At 40.5% G+C, this 20,625-nt stretch overlaps 2 protein-coding genes across 7 annotated transcripts; one reads left to right on the top strand and one right to left on the bottom strand.

Moving 5' to 3' along the window:
• Positions 1-58: 58 nt before the first annotated feature.
• Positions 59-4,053, bottom strand: LOC111567311 (zinc finger protein 436). The gene is made up of 2 exons (XM_023268322.3): positions 3,733-4,053; positions 59-2,942 (listed from the first exon to the last, which is right to left on the bottom strand). Exons 1-2 carry the CDS (start codon positions 3,929-3,931, stop codon positions 1,333-1,335), a joined length of 1,809 nt encoding a protein of 602 aa, XP_023124090.2. The 5' UTR covers positions 3,932-4,053; the 3' UTR covers positions 59-1,332.
• A 137-nt stretch (positions 4,054-4,190) lies between these two features.
• LOC111567313 (PH and SEC7 domain-containing protein 3) lies at positions 4,191-20,319 on the top strand. 6 transcript variants are annotated; one of them, XM_023268326.3, is made up of 18 exons: positions 5,148-5,317; positions 5,527-5,588; positions 6,903-6,981; positions 7,351-8,034; positions 8,352-8,433; positions 8,608-8,950; positions 10,649-11,638; positions 13,754-13,834; positions 13,948-14,060; positions 14,149-14,207; positions 14,336-14,425; positions 14,521-14,564; positions 14,656-14,828; positions 16,039-16,109; positions 16,191-16,336; positions 16,428-16,572; positions 19,230-19,376; positions 19,464-20,319. In XM_023268326.3, exons 4-18 carry the CDS (start codon positions 7,516-7,518, stop codon positions 19,749-19,751), a joined length of 3,291 nt encoding a protein of 1,096 aa, XP_023124094.1. In that variant the 5' UTR covers positions 5,148-5,317; positions 5,527-5,588; positions 6,903-6,981; positions 7,351-7,515; the 3' UTR covers positions 19,752-20,319. The 6 variants fall into 6 exon arrangements, with proteins under 6 accessions (XP_023124095.1, XP_023124094.1, XP_023124096.1 ...); XM_023268327.3 differs by lacking the exons at positions 5,148-5,317; positions 6,903-6,981 and adding an exon at positions 4,191-4,339; XM_023268328.3 differs by lacking the exon at positions 6,903-6,981.
• The last annotated feature ends 306 nt before the right edge of the window (positions 20,320-20,625 follow it).

Raw genomic sequence — 20,625 nt, 5'->3', positions numbered from 1 at the left:
CACCTCCTTTCATTTCAAATAAAATACATCTACAAAGGCGTAAATAAGACACAAAACATATTTTGATTAATGCATCTCTTTAATTTAGACACAAATCACACAGAAGTCACAATTAAATTCCAGTAGCAAAGACTCAGTAAATACCGTACATTGCTAAATCTTTCCTACATACCAACCAGCAGCGACAAAAATCTATCTGTCATCCTAAACATGAAATTTCACTCCTGTGTGAGTCAACTACACATTTCCAGGAATTACAGTGAACAAACTAAAAAAAATCTCTAGAAGCGTCACACTGGTTGAGATCAGCATCAACACGAAAGCTGCTCAATCAATACTGGCTGCAGTAGCATTATTGTCACTAACATTATTACACAAATACATTCTGGTCAGTTCAATGGATCAGACAGCTAACTGTATACTTCAAGCTATATACAGCATTATATTAATCAAGTTATATAATAAGTTTATATATGTGTGTAGAGGCATCTTAATCCTAAACGATTATATTTTTTACTAAATGTGGGACATTTTTCAGAGGGAGGTCAAAGATTAGAACATAAACCTAAAACTGGGATTCTTTGTCTTTAACAAAGACACTTGATCAAAGTATGAGCGCATACTGCCAGGAATTACCTCTAACAATTTGTCTTTTCTTATAAAACCTTTGAGCAAAACACCATCAACATTTTGGTAGCAAGTTTCAAAAGAGCAACGGCTGTTTCAGGGTCCAAGTTTCTGCCACAGTTTGGAGCTTTTCAATCCAAGTTAAATAATTAATCATTCCATATTGTTAAATATTTGGAATTACTAAATCACAGCAAAGACTAGACAACAGTGTATCGCACTGTACCACAAACATCACAAGCAGTTTTCAGTCAAAAACTGCGCCCTTATCTCAGGAAGAGCAGTTAAAAAATAACATTAACTCAAGGTTCACCTTTGAGCTTTTTTGGAGTTCGCAAATGGTGGGATTTCCAAACTGCTTTAAAACCACAAAAGCCCTTTATAGTGTAGAATGTGGTCTCCTCTGTGCTCGCTAAACAGGCCTCTGTGACTTCAGGTACTGAAAGAAAATAACAGATACCTTGTTAAAGTGTCATGTTTCCGCTTTAATTCGAGTAGATTTACATCAGTATTGAAACAGTGGTGAGATATTGGCCTTGGAATTTGGGTGAAAGTGAAACTGACATCAACTGACAGTGCGATGAATTGATGAACACAGTCACAGTTAAACCAACAGCTGGCTAATACTTCCAAAGTGGACCTTGAATTAAGATTATTTTGTAAAATCACATACATCATTCACCTCCAACAATTTGGTTTCAATTTCTATCTGTCTGAAAGTGTCTCTGAGGCTGAGGGTCGTGCTGGGTTTGTTTCCACCTCGCTGATGCTCCCTTCGCTCTGAGCCTTCTGCTCCTTTGCTGCGTGCATCTTCAGGTGCTTTTTAAGCGAACTCTGGTCCGTGTAGGTCTTCCCACACTGACTGCAGAGGAAGACTTTCTCTTTGGTGTGGACCAGCTCGTGTCTCTTCAGGTGACCAGACCTGCTGAAGCTCTTGCTGCAGTACGAGCAGCTGTACTCCTTCTCTCCTGTGTGAGTCCTCTGGTGCAGCTTCAGGCTGCTGGCCACCGTGAACTTCTTGCCGCACTCATCGCAGCTGTATGGTCTTTCTCCTGTGTGCATCCTCATGTGTATAGTGAGGTGACCCGCCTGGCTAAAGGTCTTTTTGCAGAGCTCGCAGCTGTATGGCCTTTCTCCAGTGTGAATTCTATAATGTGTTTTGAGGTCACCCAAGCCGTTGAACCTTTTCCCACACTGAGCGCAGCAATACGGCTTCTCACCTGTGTGGATCCTCTCATGTATGCGCAGGTTTCCCGCGTTGCTGAATGTTTTCCCACACTCCTGGCAGCTGTACGGTCTCTCCCCGGTGTGCGTCCGCAAGTGGACTTTGAGCTGGTTGTGCTCATTGAAGCGCTTCCCGCAGTGCGAGCAGGAATACGGTTTCTCTCCAGTGTGGAGGCGTTTATGGATCCTGAGCTGACTGGGATGTGCGTATGTTTTAGTGCAGATGTTGCAGCTATAGGGTCTCTCTCCCGTGTGCGTACGCTTGTGGGATTTCAGGAGATCAGATCGGCTGAAGCATTTACCACAATAGCTGCAGCTGTGAGCCTTCCCACCAGTGTGAGTCTTGAGGTGGATGTTGAGTGAGGTTGCTCGGCTGAATGTCTTTGGACAGATGGGACAGCGCAAAAAGTTGTCACGAATTTCTAAAAACTCATCTGCAGAAACAGCAGGTAAATCGTTCTCCTTGAGCGGCGCAACTTCTGGTTCCACACCCTGTCTACTTGCTCCCTCAGGATTCACCTCTGATTCTGGATAAAATTTCAACTCACAGTTCAGTTCTTGCTTTGAGAAACTGTCACCGTACGGCATTGCCCCATTCTGCTCCTCTTCCTCTGCCTTAACGACCTGTTCGTCCTGCACGTAGCTGTCAGAAACAATTGTGACTTTAACATCATTGTCACTGCCTCCAGAGTCTTCTTCACGTCCTGAAGATGGCAGCAAACCCGTGTAAATATCACGACTGGCACAGCTGACCTCCGAGCTCTCACTTTTTATTGGTCTCATTGTCAGATTGAGAAGCGTTGATGGCTGGGAGAGATCGATGGCACCGCTTTCATCCAATTCAGGTTCTGCTTTTACAGATATTGAGGTACTGGCGAGAACATCTACTTTGGATGTGTTCACAATCTCATTATTCTGCAGAAAAAAGGGAGGCGGAGATACACTCTCCCTCACGCTGCCTTTATTCTTCCTCCTGGAACTCTTCTTGTCACTGCTGCATATGGACATCTTGAACAAACCCTTGGTGGAGCTGATGGGGCCATCGTTCCACTCTGTGACTGAAATCTTTTCAGTGGCACCTTCACATAAATCTGTAAAAAAAATCAAAGACAAAATAATGAACAAAATGATACAGTGTGATTTAGAGTTGCTGTTATTACAGTTAGAATAATTTAATTGTGACTGACTTCATAGTTTAAAGCTACATTCACAGGTATTTTTCACACTTGGGGTAAATTTATACACGACCCTGTCCTATTACCATCCTATGTAATCTAATGGCATCTCAGTTATATTTTTAAAGACAAAGTTCTACATAATGCAGGAAATAAACAGTGTAATTGATACAGAGATTGTGAAAATGTATCCTGACATTTCAGGGCTATATTTACATCTTTGTGTGCACAGTTATTGTGATTTACTACACAATCCATCAATTACTTGAGATCACACTGGGCTTTATGTGGCCCTGGACTAAATGGGCTTGACATGTCTGTTCTAATACAACCCCAAGATACTCGAATTCTGTCACTGAACTGATGTCTTGGTTTTGTATATTAACTTTAAAATATTGCTGGTTTGATTTCCTAACTGAGAAACACAGACACTGTTTTTCCAGGTTTAATACGGGGTGACTTTGAACTAGCCACTCAAATTGCTTGTTATAGTCCTATAGCCGAAAGACGTTCTATTTACGACTGTTCATCGACTAATCCACTAATGGTTGCACAGCCCTGTATTGTTTAGTTAAAGCTGTATTGTTTACATCAGCTTGTGGCCTCCTGTTTGTCACACTGTCGCAGGTAAACAAACACACAACGTGCTGACTGTTGACTAAAGGCCAGTGTCTGCAGTGACTAACTCAAACGTCCCTCACCGTACCTTTCGGAGCTGGATCTGTGCTCTTCTGCTCAAGCAGCAGCCGCCTCAGGCCCTCGTTTTCGGACTCGATCCTCTGTATGGTGCCCTGGTACTCGGACAGAGTTCGGTCCACTGAGTCCAGGATGTCGCTCACTGTCGCTTTAAAGATCTCATTCAGCGAAGACTCCAGGAAGATCTTCAGATCACTCGGCTTGGCCATGTTAGACCGAGCGGCTGCGATAGTGAGCAGCTCAGCAGGTGATTTTGTAAACGGTTGAAAGTCCCCGGAAAAAAAGTGGGTGTGTGCGACGTCTCTGCTGCCGTGTGCGGAACAAACAAAGCAGAGACATGTCGCACGAAAGTGACGTAGACGAAGAGCTGCTGCCGGCTCCTGCAGCGCCCGCAGTGGCGCGGAGTGAAACCGTTCAATTAGCCGCTGCTCACTGTGTCAGTTTACACAAATAACCACGGTGATAAATTGTGTTAAAGTTACTACACGAAAAGGGCAAACTAACGCCATGGCATCACTAGTTTTCAACTAATAATACTGCTAGTACCACTGCTGCTAAATGAGCAACCAATAGCAACTAGTTTCCCACAGCTGCAAGGACGTTCACATAAATGCTAGGTAATGCTAATATTTTGATACTAACGGTAAACTTAATGCTAATCACGTAAATGACACATTACAACGTTTACTTACCTCCAGGCTAAGCTAACAACTGTACTGCTATTGATACCCGGCTTAAAAAAACTAATTTACTAGTATAAAAGTAGTAGTAGTAAAAAAGAAATAACAAGATATAATATTACTAATTACAGTATGCTAACTAGCTCTAACGCTAGGCTTTTATCACCAGCTAATGTGCTAGTCAGCCATAGCTTACTGCTAACAAAGTTACCGTAACAAACGTGCTACTATTTCTATCAGTGCTAGGTGTATTACTGATGGTAAAAGTGTTAAATTTTACTTGCTACTAATAAAAGTTAATTTCTGATAATAATACTAATAGTAACTGCTGCTTATCAGTAATGCTGTGTTTTCTATAGCTTGTATATCAATTACATAACAACTGTTATTTTAAGGATTAAAAGTTAGATTTTTAAAAAAAATAACAGTGTGAAGGCGTTTAATAGAGGAATGCCGTCCTGCTCTTGCACGTGTTAAACAGGCTTTTCTGCTCACAGCCGACAACATGCCAGTAAACCAAAATAAATAGGTACAGCTGATGACTTGTGCACACTGAGTGTACTGTAGACACCTTCTGGTTTTACCACAGCGTTCCTGGTGTCATCTGCAGGAATGAAGCTGAGCCACTCCTCTTACCTGAGCTGTGTGTGTGTGTGCTTGCATGCCTTCAGGCCTGTGGGCGTGGGCTCAGGCCTCTCAGGTGTCTCAGCTCCTGAGTCATCTGCCAATCGCAGCATAGCTGTTATTCCTCCCTGTTGCCACTCAGCAGCTTTCTCTGTCTACCTCTCTTTTAATTTGCTGCTGAAAGGCAAACAGGACAGAGGGAGATACGATTCTGACCTTAATCTATCTGGAATGGACAGGAAGCACGAAGAAGAAGGAGGAAGACCCAGTACAGACTAGGACTTGTGACTTGTATGCATCTTTACACGGCACTAGAGACTGTAAAGCTGCCTGGCTTAGAGCGGATGTGAGGCTTGTTTGTTGTGTGCTGCAGGTTTCAACACAATCAGCTGGGGGTTGCTTTGTAGGTGTATGTTGGATGAGTGCGTCTTTCAATGCACAGCTCTTTGACAGCAGTATAAACCCAGTATAACACGGTGGTGTGCCTTTCCCTCCTGCAGGACTTGACTTAAAGCCTCACGCTGGCTGATCATATGATGTTGCTGTAAAGTACCTGGAGGGGGTAAGTCATGCTTCACAGTCAAAAAAAGATTCCTCCTGATGAGATGGGTTTTTTGTTCTTTGCCTAAATTTCTGTCAGTGCCGTGTTCACTGGTGGATGATTGACTTAGCAGTTTGTATCCTCTGTAAACAAATTCTGTTATATTCACATTTATATTTCTACTTTCACTTTACCCACTCAGGCTGTGTTCCTCTTTTATTTTGCCTTCTCTAGTGTATTTTTTGTACTTCTCCTTTGTGTTGTGCTAATCATCCTCCTGAATCTGTGATGTGCTGTATGAACTTCCTATGCACTGTAAGCGACTTCCCTTGATATCCAAGACTGCACCTGTGTCTAAGTACTATTATGTTTTATTCTTGTTTTCTCTTTCATTAGGCAGAGAAATGTTTCTGTCTGCAAATCCTTAGTTATCTTAGCATTTCTGCTACGGTTTGTATCATCCACAGTAGTGCTGAAGATAGCATCACACACACAGGGACAACTGTGTTGTTAGGTGACACACTTAAGATTTTATCAAGGATCAGTGAGAGACTGAAATCACAATTGTGCAATGTTCACAAGGTCTTAAATACTGTGAAATAGTTTTTTTTATGCTGTCAATTCATCAAGAGATTATGGCTTGTACACAATTTAGGTGTTTTGGTGTATCTCCAAATTTTTAGTTTCAGACAAAGCCTGATTCATTTAGATATGATCCTCTTTGCTTACTTTTGTCATGTCTCATACTGTAGCACTTGTTGCACCCTAACAGGAACTGAAAAGTTAGCACCCACACAGGAAATGTGGTCAAGGTCTGTCCCGGATGTTGGTTGCATGACGTGAGTAGAATAATGAAGATAGACAGAGAGTTTCAGAGAAAAAAAAACTGTGCCGAAGTGTGGCAGCAATAGATGAAGTATGCGAATAAGAATAGAATATGAGGCGGTGGGATATTGTAGTTGCATTTATCCCTTGCAAACGTAAAAATATAGGGGGTATTTTGTTGTTGCTGGCCTTGGTGTTATGAGCCTTTGTTTGTGTTGACAACATGCGATTAATTCAAGCTCAGGCCCTTGTTTAACACAGTTTCACACATCAGACAGGGTTACAGTGCAGCAGGGCGATAAAATGATAAATAGAGGTCACAGTCAGTTAAACCGTTCACAAGAAGCAACCCCTTCAGCCCCACCCTCCACCCTGATTCTTAATCCACACTACACCTCTGTCTTTCTTTTCTTCTGCCTCTCTTTGCACACTTGCTCGACTGATTTTCTGTGGTCAGGAAATGTGCTTTTGTGACATTCACTTAAAGTCTTTTGCACTGCACAACTGCAGTGGCACACCAAGAAGTTAAGAGAGTTGACAAATGAGGAGGATGAGCTAAAAACAGACGGATTTTGTTGACAAACGAGTGGTGAGTATAATTTAAAATGCTGCTTCTTGTAGTTTCTAGTGAACTCTTTGGTACGAATAATTTTAAAAATGTAGACCAACTAGACAGACAATCCATAGTTGAATTACCACAATTACTCTACCACCAGATGCAGCCTCCAGTGTTATGAATGGCTTTTTTGTTTACCCGCTAATCAGATGTCCTCTGGGTGATTCCCCAAAAGTATTTTTGATGCTGCATTCAAACAAACAATGAAGACTGGTTTAAAAACAGTTATATATTTTTTTATTATACGACACTCAGATTGGAGGAGGGGATTTTTTATGTTGCTTCAGGCTGTGGGAGGTTGATAAATTAAATGGGCGTTGATATTTATTTCTTTTGTGACAGATCTGCGAATGGCAGCAGTGGAGCTCCTTACATGCTTCAAGATCTTCCATCAATGGAGTCGTAACAAATTATGGTCACTTTTTATTTAGCAGCAGGAGACATTTTTTAGCATCTTTTAACAAAACCCACAAAGACGCTGACAGCTGAACTGACTGCGAGGCGCTAATGGAGGAGGAAAACTTGTGCACCTCCTCTCTGCCGGATATTGCAGATTCAGTCCTTCAGCAGAGACTACAAGATTCATGGACCTCTATAGATCCCCACAGCATCAATGGAGACCAGGAGGCTCTTGTGTGGGGCGAGACGGAGCTGCAAATAAATCAGGCGTACGGACCAGATCAACTCAGTCTCTCCCCGAAGGCAGAACACAAACCCCCCGAGGAGGCAGAACAGTGGGAGCAAATCATATGGCCGGTGTGCCCCATCACCTGTACCAGTCCTCCGCTGTCCTTCGCTACGGTGCAGTGGGACATGCCTGATCCGTCCACTGAGACGACTGACAGCAGCTCGGCCAATGAGCTGGACTCTGAGGTTATGACGAATCTAGACGCCACCTCCGAGTCACTTCACCAGCCTGAAGACATTAATGCTGAGCTTGTCAACCAGGAGGACAGGGAGGAACAAGAGGAGTTTGATTCACAGCTTCTGAAATCAGATACTGAGTATACAGGAAATAAGTCTGAGGTACGTACTTCATGCGAGGATATACATAGAAAGGTGTGATGTTCTCACACTGGTTATTTGGAATTTTCTCTGTTTCTGAGTGTGTCTTTACACCTTTAGATACAGTTTCCTGTGTCATTAACTCTGCCTTCACTGAGCGTGCCCCCAGTCTTTATATCTTTTTCATAAACTTGTCTGTGTTAGCATAGTGTGTTGGGAGGAATAGAGCAAACATAATGTTGGTCAGATGAGGCTCAGAGTGTAGCTGCCTACTCGTGAACCCACTGGCAATCACAAGTTTTTCTCTCATGTTCGATGGCCTGTGTTGCAATTTCCAGCCATGTGATGCAGCAGATGTGCAAGAGCCGAAGACACAGGAAAAGGAAGGTTCGACACACGAGCTGTTTGACACCAATAACGGTATGTGTCACTCATAGCAACGTCTTTAAACAGGTGTTAAATAGAAAATGGTTTTAGGTGTTGCTTAGTTTGAAAATACCTATTCATGATTCTTGGTTTTCTGGAGCTGCTCATTTAAATGTTCTAAGAAGTGACTTCATGTCTAACTGCACTCAATTTTGCAAAATTCTGCAGAAATTCCACTGACAGCAGACTCAGAAGAAGAGGAGAGACACTCAGTAACATCAGATCCTGCTGAAACTGAGGACTTAATCGATACTGTTGAGGAGATTCAAGGCTCACAAGATGAGTTGGACAATTTTGTGGTTTTGAAACCAGAAGAGGAACGGGAGGAGCCCGGTGTTCCGCTGACTGGACTGGGAAGCTCTGAGGAAGAACAAACTTCAGCAAATGGTGTTGAGCTTGGAGGAGAGAACGAGGAGGGCGGCGAGGTCGAAGAAGAACAGCAGAGTGTGACTAATGTGTCCTGCAGTGAAGAAAGCGAAGAGGCAGAAACCGTCAGTAGTCTGGGACATGTGTGAGTATCATTAAGTGAAGAAAGGGGAACAGCAAATGTGTATTAGCAGTAAAACCAGAGAGTAAAATATGATGAAGCAATGGTGAAATGCTGTCAGGCAGAAGTAATGAATACACTGATAACTGACACTGAAACCAAATTGAACACACTCAATATGTTTCATGTCTAATAAACTTTTGATCATGGCCGATTCTGAATCAGTATTAACTGATTTTGACATATTGGAGCAATACTAAACTTCTCACAGACATTAAAAAATCCTTCTCAACATTTACATATAGCTATGATGTTTTGCTCTCTATTTAGGACAGTATTTAGACATTTTTTTAGTCATGATGACATAGCACACTATTGAGATTATTGAATATAGTGAATATTCAGGTCATCTTTATATATTTTAAAGCAAATTAAAGTATGATCTTCTTGCTAAAATATCTTAGATCAGATTAAATATAATTAATTCACCCTAGTTGGGCTAAATTGGGCATTTAATCTAAATTACTGCTTACATTGTTTACTGACTGATTTGAAATCACTAAAAACCAAATTTTTGGACAGTGACTTTAGCAGACTTGCACTTTCCTCATGCAGATAAGAAAAGATAACTGTCTGGAGTCTAGTCATGCAAACACTGATCCTTCTCGGTTGTGTTTGGAACCCATAAGGTGTTATACTGGAATGTGGTGGACCATATGAAAACAAAATGTTTGTTTTTTTGAAGGATTCTGTATACTTTAAATCACCTAAAGTCAAATATCTTAATCCCATTTGATAGACAATAATGCTTTTGTGATTAATGTAGCATACCAGTCTGACAATTTAAACACAATGAGTAAATAGATATGTCATTTTCGTACTTTTAACTGTTGACAGTTATAAAAGCCCTACAAATCAAACCAAGGTTTTCACCAGAAGGCTTGGAATACAAAAAGCTATAAACCCTAAATTACGTAGTTGTAGTTTAAGTGTAAGTCTGGTATTTCCTGGTGAAAGTGCCAGACAGGCAAGCACCATCACATTACAGTAGATAGTTTAACCCTTTACATAATTAGTCAATTAAACCAACTGTAAAGACAGCAACACAATGAGGCTGAGTCAGATGATATTTAAAAAGCCTAATGTCAGCTTGCAGTATTACTGAGCTTTAACTTTATCTACCTATGGGGAAATTGTGTAGGAAGCAGAAAATTCTGTCTGCTTACAAAGTTTTTTCTTTATTGTTTCTTTAATCAGTGGAACAATTTGCTAATCAGCTGTGAGTTAACCAGTAATTTCCTAGTTAAATGATTAAATCTTACCTGCCTCTCCAGTCTGGTGAGAGACACATTGCAGTTCCCTCAGAAAGCTATTTGTAGATGTTTTCCCCTTGTTACTTTTATAGTATTTAGCCTTCTTTGTCATCTAATACCAAACAACTTCAATGTAATAATAACTATGTCCCTAAAATGATTGTTCCCAGCTTATTCAAATTAAACTTATAAAATCTGACCGTAAATGTCTGCCTGAAAACTCGACCCAAATCTGTAAAATGTTGATTCAGGGTCGATTGTTCACCATCAACTGTAAAGAAACTTTTCTGACTCTAAATTATGGTTGAACTAGTAACATTTGCTATCTGCTTCCATGGTGTTACTGTGTTAGAGCGTTATGTGCTGTTTTAACATTAACTTTACTTAATATTTTTTTCACACTTACTAGGGAGGAACCTGCACTGCAAACTGATGACCCTGGACTAACCATAGAGCCAGATAAGCTAATTGATCTGCAACAGCCAGAGCTTTTGGAGGAAAACCTGCACACAGAGGCTGAAGAGGACATCGGGACGCTGGAACGGTTACTTGAAGATCTCACAGTTCAGAGTGAAAAGCTAGAAATGTGTGAAGATGTAGGTCAGAACATTCCTGAACAGTCAGATCCTGCAGACAGCAGCGAAGAAGCATCGATACAGGAGGCAGAAAATGCAGAGAGAATAGAAAACTCTCAAGAGACCCTAGAGGGGGCTGAAGATCAGGAGGAGACAAACTGTTTAGACTGTGACCAAACAATTTCACAGGACGGAGAGGCTTCACTACCTGAACCCTCTGAATCTGAGCAACTTGAGATGACGGAGGAGCCGGAGCAGATCCCAGCAGAGCAGTCCCATCAAACGGAGCCGCAGCACTGGGAAGACTCTGACCAATCACCAGAGAAGAAACTGACAGACCATTCAGCTCAGCCTGAAAACGCCGAGCAGCCAGAGGAGTCCACTCAGTCGGAGCAGACAGTTTGTGTCGAAGCCGAAGACCCCGGAGTGGCGGAGCAGCCAGAACAGACGGAGCCGTCAGAGCAGAATGAGCAGTCGCTGCAAACGAGCGACTCGTCTCAGCCGACGGTCTCAGGGGAGCTCGTACAGTCAGACGAGACAAATGAGTCAGAAACGACAGAACATCTGTCTCCTGAGACTGAGGTCACACAGCAGACAGAGGAGTTAAACCAGGTGGACGAACAGGCCGAAGATGTAGGAGGTCCTGAGGATGGAGACGTACAGACAGTTGTGGCAAACGGAGAGCAGCCCAAGCACCCGGACACAGCTGTGACTCACATGAACGGAGTCGAGGTGGACAGAGAGACGGCCCGCCGCCTCGCCGAACGGCTGTTTATCTTGGAGGGGATTCAGCGTGCAGACGTGGTGAAGCACTTAGACAAAGAGTAAGCACACACATAGATGTAAGACAGATGTAAATATATTATAACTCCCCTCTGTAGACAACAACCATAAGGGGAAAAAATTAAAAAGATTGTATTCAACATTAAAAAAGTAACTTTGTGCAAAAAATTCTATGTTAAATGCATCTTAAAAGAGCATTTCCTATTTCAGTGACAGAAGTATTGCACAAATATTGACCAAACTCTCAGAAATGAACACTGTTTAAGGAGGTTATCCCTCACACTGGGATTTCATTGGCACCCCAGATTCTTCCTCGTCTGACCCACAGAAAAACTACCCAGGAATTAGTCTGATTCTTAGACCCTGTGAGCATTTACAACCCCATCTTCATTCCAAATCTGGACCAGATACAGCACCTAACCTTTGTTCTAAACGTGCACCATTTAAAGCCTATGGATTAACTTATTATGCAAGGACAGAAAAATACAGAAAGACACATTCAGTAACACTCGATTTAAAAAGATTCTTTTTGTTTTTTTGTTTGAAGCCAAAGCAGCTGGTGTGAGGTGTAGGTCATAGGAAAAGCTGACATGAAGGTTGATGGTGTTATTAGCGCTGCAGCTGCAGAGGACAGGAGCTGCTGTAGGGACTTTTCAGGTGCAGATGTGTGTAACTGTAAATGCCAAGTAGTGGCTTCACTAAAACATTCATACAGTAATAGAGCTGGGTGTAAAAAAACGAAACTACATTTTTATTATCTTATGCACTCAAATGACAACTTACAAAACACTATAAATTCAAATTAGCCAAAACCAGTGTGAATACATACATTTAAAACTTTCGAAAAGTCCTCAAATATTTAAGCCTTCATTGTTTATAATAACATTCACAGAACAATAACAATATGTTCTGTATAAGTATAATGTGTTATTATATAGGATATTTGTAGATATTATAAAATTATTTCACTTAAAATGTGAAATCATCACAATTCAATTAACCTCAAAAGTTGAGTGAGGATTTTTTGCCCACAAAGAACTGATTTATTCTTCGTGAACACCTTTCATTTATTATATCCAGTGACATATAATATTAAAGGAGCACTTGCAAGATTTTACATATTAACCCCGTAAGTTACAAGCTACTTTTTGAATGTTCCAAATGGAAAAACTTTGGACTCTGTTGATCAGAGACACTCTGGAGAATTTTGAAATCCAAGTCTCTTTGCCCCCATTATCAGTCTAGAATAAGATTTGAAAAAAACTCCTGCAAAAACTGACATATTTACTCCTTCCTGCCTAATCCAGACTGTAGATGATGCCATAAAAACAGGCCTCATTAGCACTGATATTACTGGATCTGTTGTAAGAATCCTCAGCTGCAACTCAACCAAATTTGATGCAACAGGAATGAAGCACAACAAACGTTACACCCATATTAATCTTATATTAATCTTAGCGATACTAGGCAGCCTCTTCTCTGACATACTTGGCAGTCATTCAAAAAGTTTAATACCAAATACATTCTGGAAAGAGTTAAGCCCAGCTGACTTGTCGTAAGGAGGGTTGTTTATAATCTCAGAAAACAACTATCAATGTAATCAAGGTTAATTAAAAATGTAAAATAAGTGTTACAAACTAGAGGAATAAAGCATAGAATATAATTATGTGAAATATGACATTAAGTTGTGTTAAAATAGGTCCAGATTCCAATAATTTTGGATAGCAAGATGAAAAATCAAGCCACCAGAGGTCAGCAGACACAAGATTTTCTTTAATTTGTGATAAAAAAAACCAGTCCGTGTACTTGCTGGGATGTTAGTTATGTTTAATATTCTGTTACAGCTTTAAAATATTTTGTATTGTCTTAAAATTTGCATTTCTAGTTAACTGATGTAGTTTTATAGACTTTTTAGGCAGCTTGAGTTGAGATAAATGAGTTCCTCTAAATCCACAACCATCATATTTATTTCTTTTAATTCACATCACATCCTTTGCTTCTTTTTCAGATTAAGTGCTGCATTAAAATCCAAATTCCAAAATATTGTCCCATTTAATAATGCCAAGATATTGGGCAAAAATGTTATAATATTTTGTTATTTTTTTTTTTTATCTCTGCTGTTGTAGCAAGACCTCATCTGTTTTCTCTCTCTTTAGTAATGACTTCAGTCGTGCTGTTGGAGAGGAATACCTGAAATTCTTTGACTTCACCGGCCAATCTCTGGATCATGCCCTGAGGTGACAATTAAAAAGAAGGAGTTTGGATTGCAGGCACTGACATCTCTAACAAAACACGCTCATAAAAAACATGTTGTTAAACTTTTGATTCCCGTTGGATTCCTCTTTGTCAGATCGTTTCTGAAAGTGGTGGTGCTCATCGGAGAGACCCAGGAGAGAGAGCGTGTGCTGCAGCATTTCTCCTGCCGCTTCCATCAGTGCAACCCCGACTCCTTTCCCTCTTCAGGTGAGGCTTTTTACGTGGTTTTTCCAGACAGCAGCGAGAACTCCCATGTAGCTGATTCATGTGTCATCACTCTTTTCTTCGTCCTCAGGCTCCGTGTTGGCTCTGACATGTGCTTTGATGCTTCTCAATACTGACTTGCATGGACAGGTGGGAGACATTTATGAGTGTAAAAGAAGCGATTAATGATATTGTACACTTTGTCTTGACGTGGCATTGAACAGTTTGCCAAATCTGTGAGCCATTTAGATAGTTACATGTTTTGTTTGTGCCAACAGCATGTGGGAAAATCCATGTCGTCTTCTAAGTTTGTGTCCAACCTGGACGGGATGAATGAGGGAGGAAACTTCAGCAAGGATATGCTGAAAGTAAAACTGCCACTGATGTATTTTAACGCTTAAAGAAAAGTTTAATCTTGATAAACTGCATTCATTTACCCATTTTCTCTCCATTTACATTGCAGAGTCTTTACAATTCCATAAAGAGTGAACCACTGGAGTGGGCTGTGTGAGTTAAATCTATACATAAGCATCACCTGTTAGTCCTCACTGATCCTTGATTCACATTTATACTCATGTTGTTCCGCTTTGTGTTGAAGTGATGAGGAGGAGCTGAAGAACTCTGTGTTGCTGGATGAAGATGCAGGTGAAGACGCTCCGCTGCGCTCAAAAGCGAACCCCTTCCAGGACGTCCCTCACGACAAAACGGCGTCTGTGGTCAAACAGGGATTCCTCCAGAGAAAGCTCCACGCCGACATCGACGGCAAACGCAGTGAGTGAGACACAAACTGATGAGTGTCATTTAAAGGCAAAATCTATGTTTTAGATACAAATGTTAGATACTACGCCGGATGGTGTTCATTGTGGGGTATGGAGTGCCTCACATACAGGAATCTAAAATTAGTGTGAGCTGAGATACGGTTTCTGAAATTAAGGTATGAAATTTCAAGATTTTATCAGAGTAAAATCAGAAATGAATTCATCCAGTGTTTTGTTTTAAAGATGAGCACTTATTTTCAAAAACTGAGCAAAATTTTGTTGAATTATTACACATAATATGTAGACATTTAGCTTGTCATCACTCCAGTCACTTCCTTGAGGCTAGGAGGCTCTTACCTCTTAGCATGGACAGTTTATGCCTCCTACAGGTCAAAACGAGGATCCAAAGTGTAGTGAGATTTAATGTTTAACCATCAAAACCCCAAAATGTGCAGGCAAGCTTCAAACGTATGTATCTTTTTTTAAAAAGTCACCAAAATTACACCATAAATCAGAGCTACAAACTACAAAAAGAAAATGACTTTGCAATTTTGCTCCTCTCCCCTAACTGACAATATCACATGCCAGCAAGTGCAATATTCATGTTTAAGTGTGTGCAGTTATCATGCGTAGAGCAGGTCTCAAACCACAAACTGTTTCTACTCTGTACATTTTGCTCTTATATTTCGGTTGTATATATTTTTAGTGTGTGTTAATATTGCCTTATGTAGTTTATTTTTAATGCTGCTGTACGGAGAGGGCTAAACTGATTTTCATTGTTTTTGTAACAATGACAATAAAGACCTATTCTATTCTATTCTATTTCAGAAAAGACAGTTTTTCAAATTCTTTCTTCCTAGCCTTTGTTTTGTTGTTTCAATTGAAGTGCAAGACTGTCTTTTGCAGTGAAAAATTAGCTCACAGTGAGCAAAAAACATCCAGAAAGTGCTTGGGATTCAGAAGGTTAATTAGGGTTTTTGGTAATACAGGAAGCAATACAGAATGTGACACATTCTTGTCAATCAAAAAGAAATAGGAAGAAAACTGCATAAAGCTGAGCTACTTCTTGATTATTTAAACACTGCAGGAGGCTATGCCAGTTATACATTATTATAAAAATAATTCTCCATTTTGCTACTTGTTTGCAAAGTTTTAATGAAGTTAGCTTCTCATTTGAGCTGGTGCTGTTACTAACTGATCGTCTGAATGTTTCTGGTTGGCAGCTCCGTGGGGTAAAAGAGGCTGGAAGACTTTCTACGGTGTGCTGAAGGGAATGGTCCTTTACCTACAGAAGGTCAGTAACTCCTGGTTTCCATTATCAAAATCTGATGTTGTATTTTCTGTGATTAGACATACATTTGCTCTTCTGTGTCAGGATGATTATCGAAGGGATCAGTCGACTAACGAGGAAGTGGTGAGCGTGCATCACTCTCTGGCCGAGCAGGCGGCCGATTACATCAAGAAGCCGCACGTCTTTCGCCTGCAAACGGCCGACTGGAGGGTTTTCCTCTTTCAGGCCTCGTAAGTGTCAGACCATGAGTGCGTGTGCATGTATATCTGTGCCAAAGAGTCCAGCAGTCGGTGTCAGAGCGCGTATTTGTTTTCCTCTCAGGTCCAAAGTGGAGATGAATTCGTGGATCAGTCGCATCAACTTGGTCTCGGCGCTTCACTCGTCGCCTCCGTTCCCTGCTGCTGTCGGCTCTCAGAGGAGGTTCTGCAGGCCGATCCTTCCCGCCTCACAGTCTGCTAACACTCTGGTACACCTGTCTTTGTTGGTCACACTAATTTATTTAAAATGGCGAGTCATTTTCAATGGTTTGGTACTGAAATTTTTATTTTCACATCTTGTTTAGATGTGTGATTTTTTTGTTTTTTACTGTGTCACGTACAGCAATGTGAGCTCTGATCCCTCTGAGTGTTGAGGCTTTTTTAAAATTCATGCCAAACCACAACTTTTTGTGAACAGCTCTAGATATACTTATTGTTTATTATTCAAACATATTATATACTTTTAATTTAGTTCACGTTGGCCTAATTGGTCACAAAATTGCTGCTACTGGGTCTAACATCAGCCTCAAAGACACAATGAAGCAAAAAAAATCAAGTTTTCACAGGCAATTAATCTTATAAAAGGAGCATACCAAAAACAGCCGGTCATATATGTTTTTTGAACAACCATTTTATCCATCAAAGTGAAACTAAACTGACATTAGCATCCATAAGTTGTGACTAGTAGCCAAACTGTTTAATTTCTCATTGGCTTTTATGGGTAGTTTTTTTTTCTTTCAAAAGTTACACAGTCTCACTTTAATTCAAACCAAATCTAACCAAATCTTGTCTGGAGGATGCCCTATTTATTTAACAGGCACCATGCAGGTATACATTGTTTCATACAGATAAGCATAAGACATACAGTGTAAGCCAGCCCTATTCAATTAGCGGCCCGCGGGCCACATGCGGCCCGAAAGCAACCCTCGAGTGGCCCTAAAGCAACTGCCGAGTGACTGGGACTTGGGTCCGAGAAAAACAGAAAAACATCTTTCAGTAACACTGACAAGTTCTTACAAAAATTCCAACATTATTGCAAACATGGAATGCAACACTTACCGTAACCTAGCAACTAACCCACAATGCATTGTGTTGAGGAGACGCGTTTGAAAAGTTAACATTAGCAGTTCTATACAGGCGAAAATAGCAGCACGTCTTTTTCTATCCTGAAACGACAAATCGGCGAGGAAAACCGTCGGTTTAATCCTGCGTGGACTGACAAGTATTTATTTATTTACCACCAAGTCCGAACGCCAAACCAATGCGTTTACTCTGCAACGAGTGCTTTGCAGTGCTGAAAGATTATAATGTCCGAAGACACCACGTTGGAAAAACATGCCGCGTTTCGGACAAACTTTCCCGAGGGATGTCATGAGAGAGCGGCTATAATTCAGAGTTTGACTGCATCTTACAACCGGAGCTGTACTACAATGAAGCGGACCTGCACAGCTCAGGAAAGGGCCACGAAAAAGAGGCCGTTCACAGACTCAGAAACTGTGAAGGACTGCATGTTGGCTGTCGTGGATGAAGTTTTAACGGACGATAAAGTTAAGACGAATGTGACATCTGCTATCAAACAGGTCTGACACGTCAAACATTCTCGCCACAGATGTCTTCTAGACATGGTAAGTGCAACAAAGCAGCGTGCTGTAGCAGACACTAAAGGTAGTTTTATGTATTTATGTGACTATTTTCTGGTCACTTATTAGAAGTTTAATATTTAAGAAAGACATTTTTTTTTGACAGTTATTTCACTTAGTTGCACTTTACTATGCACTTTGATGTCAGCTTTATTTCGTTTCAAAGGGATAGTAACTATCACTGTGCCTACTGTTTATTTTTTTTGATTATATGCACTGAAGATGCGACTGTCTCAGATGAGACCAAACATGGACAGGGACAAACTCTGTTTTTTGTTATTTCAAAAGAAGAAAAATGTCTCAAGTTCTGAAAAGTTACTGTTAAGCAAGTTACTTTTTAATGCACTTTCAGATGTAACCAAAACAAAAGATGGTATTTCTAATCGGCACTTAGTTTTTATGTTCATATACACCTTAACCTGTGCTTATATTTACCTATCAAAATGTGCTGAAGTTGTGTGTTTGAAATGTAAAATTTAAAGAAGCAGTATTTCAGCACAGGTTTAGTTTAAGTACTGCTCTTCTATTGTGTTTATGTCCTTTTGGATGTGGCAATACGTTTATAAACATCCAGTGTGTTTGTTATCTGATCTGTTTGTGTTTATTTTAAATGGTTAACTTTGGTCAGTGTCTGCTAAAAACATCCGGCCCAGCTCATGTTCTTAGTCTGAAAATCTGGCCCGAGTCAGTTTTTAATTGAATAGCCCTGGTGTAAGCTAACTTAATGCTACTGTCTCTGAAAATACTTTCCTTCTATTCTTACTGATTGTTTCTCAGCAACATTTGCATAAAAAGAAACCTTTAATGTGTTCAAAGGGTTGACCAGCTGTTGATATATGTTCAAAATTCTTCCAATTATTGGTATTGTTATTTTTCAACACAATTTCTGATAAAATACGTTAATTTAAGAATACGCTACTTTGGCTCTAATGCAGCCGACTCCTTCTATCTGTAGTTAACAATGTGTCACTTCAAGAGTAGTAGCATATCCACAATAAAGGATAAGTGTTGACAAGTTTTCTTTTTTGTGAAAGATAGATGTAGCAAATATAAACAAGGATATTTCAGTGAAGTGTTGTGTTAGTTGGAATTTTAACACCAACATTATAATTTTTACTGCAAGTGTATGTCAGTATTATGTATGTAGGTGTCATCCCTGACACAAAAAAAACAAAAACATCGATCAACCCGACAGTAATCTGTCCTCTGTTCTGTTTCCTGTGCAGGAGCATCAGCTGAAGTCTCACACAGGAATGCTGGAGTCCTTTAAGGCAGACCTGTTGTACCAGCAGGAAAACCCACCAGAGGGCAAGAAAGCCAAATCCAGAGATCTGGAGGAGCATCGTGTCAGATCAGAGTACCTGCAGCACGAGGTAATGACAGAGCTGCGAGTGAGAGAGTGTTTATGTGAGCGTAAAAAGACTCACAGGTCACTCTTTGTCTGTTTAAACCCTCCACAGGTTTGTCGCTATGAGAGCTACATCCAGGTGCTGGAGGCCTGGAAGAGCGTGAAGACGTCCGGCGACAGCGTGCTGACCACTGCAGACCTGAACCTGTTCGATAAAGCTGTGTGTGCAGACTCCGTGGGCGAGGAGGAAGAGGAGGAAGGGGCGCTGAAGAAGTCTTATTCCAGCCCTTCTCTGGAGCTGGAGACGGCTACTCCGACGGTGGTCAAAGTCAGACGCAACATCTCCGAGAGGCGGACTTATCGCAGGGTCATCATTCCTCGATTGAATAAAGAGGTCTGAGGCTGGAGGAGCAGTTTGTGGCATTTTGTTTCTGCTGGGAGAGGCAAAGAAGCAGAGAAATACCAAAGTCACATCTGTGAACCACTTCAGCTCGTTATTGTTTTGTTTTAGAATTTTTCAGATTTTTGATCTTGTGCACTTTTACAAAAATGAACCTCAGGGAAAACTTAACTCTCAAACTCACAGAGGAGTGACCCTGAAGTGTTTGTTGAGTGAAATAAAATATCTGGACCTAATTTATTTAGTTTTGCTAGAATATTTTGGTCTTTTTTTAGTATTCAAAATAGTAGTAACATTTACAATGCTGGATTCAGTGTGGAAATGTGCCTTTAAAATGTAAACCACAAGAGGATGCTGTAATACAGGACGTCTGAGTGACAGTCAGTGGAAAGATGTGCTGTGTCAGTTTTCTTTAAAAAAAAATCCCAATTGCACTTTTGTTTTTTCTTATATTGTGTACAAAATGTTTGTTGTCTTTGACCAGGAATGACATAAATGTCTCCAAAGTGTTACATACAAATGAAGGGTTTCTTGCAAAAATAAAATGTTACCGTTGTTGATTATTCTATATTGTGGGACTGATGATGGAGGTCTTGTTTTCAGATACTGTTATTAAATATCATTTCTAATGAGGTACAAACAACCTAAATACAGTCATTCAAACCTTTGCAACACAAGGCCCAGCTTTTCTGAGCTTGACTGTCAGAAAATCTGCCCAAAAAAAAATGTGAAAAAAGTGAAATGTGCAAGAAACATTTATGGAACTATCCAGAAACTTGATTTAAAAAAAAAAAAAAAAAAAAAAAAAAAAAACATTCTGTAAAATATTTTTGTAAGCTTTAAGTAATTTCTGATGTTGGTTTTATAACATCTT

Source organism: Amphiprion ocellaris, chromosome 17 (assembly GCF_022539595.1).
Source record: "Amphiprion ocellaris isolate individual 3 ecotype Okinawa chromosome 17, ASM2253959v1, whole genome shotgun sequence".
NCBI classification, from domain to species: Eukaryota; Metazoa; Chordata; class Actinopteri; family Pomacentridae; genus Amphiprion; species Amphiprion ocellaris.
Note: the sequence above shows the minus strand (reverse complement) of the source record. Positions and strands in the feature narration are given on the sequence as shown.

Coding starts and splice junctions, on each gene's coding strand:
- LOC111567313 (XM_023268327.3), top strand. CDS start 7,516: ATGGAGGAGGAAAACTTGTGCACCTCCTCTCTGCCGGATATTGCAGAT. Junction 8,035..8,351: donor ATACAGGAAATAAGTCTGAG/GTACGTACTTCA, acceptor TGCAATTTCCAG/CCATGTGATGCAGCAGATGT. Junction 16,573..19,229: donor CACAGTCTGCTAACACTCTG/GTACACCTGTCT, acceptor TTTCCTGTGCAG/GAGCATCAGCTGAAGTCTCA.
- LOC111567311 (XM_023268322.3), bottom strand. CDS start 3,931: ATGGCCAAGCCGAGTGATCTGAAGATCTTCCTGGAGTCTTCGCTGAAT. Junction 2,943..3,732: donor CACAGATCCAGCTCCGAAAG/GTACGGTGAGGG, acceptor TTTTTTTTACAG/ATTTATGTGAAGGTGCCACT.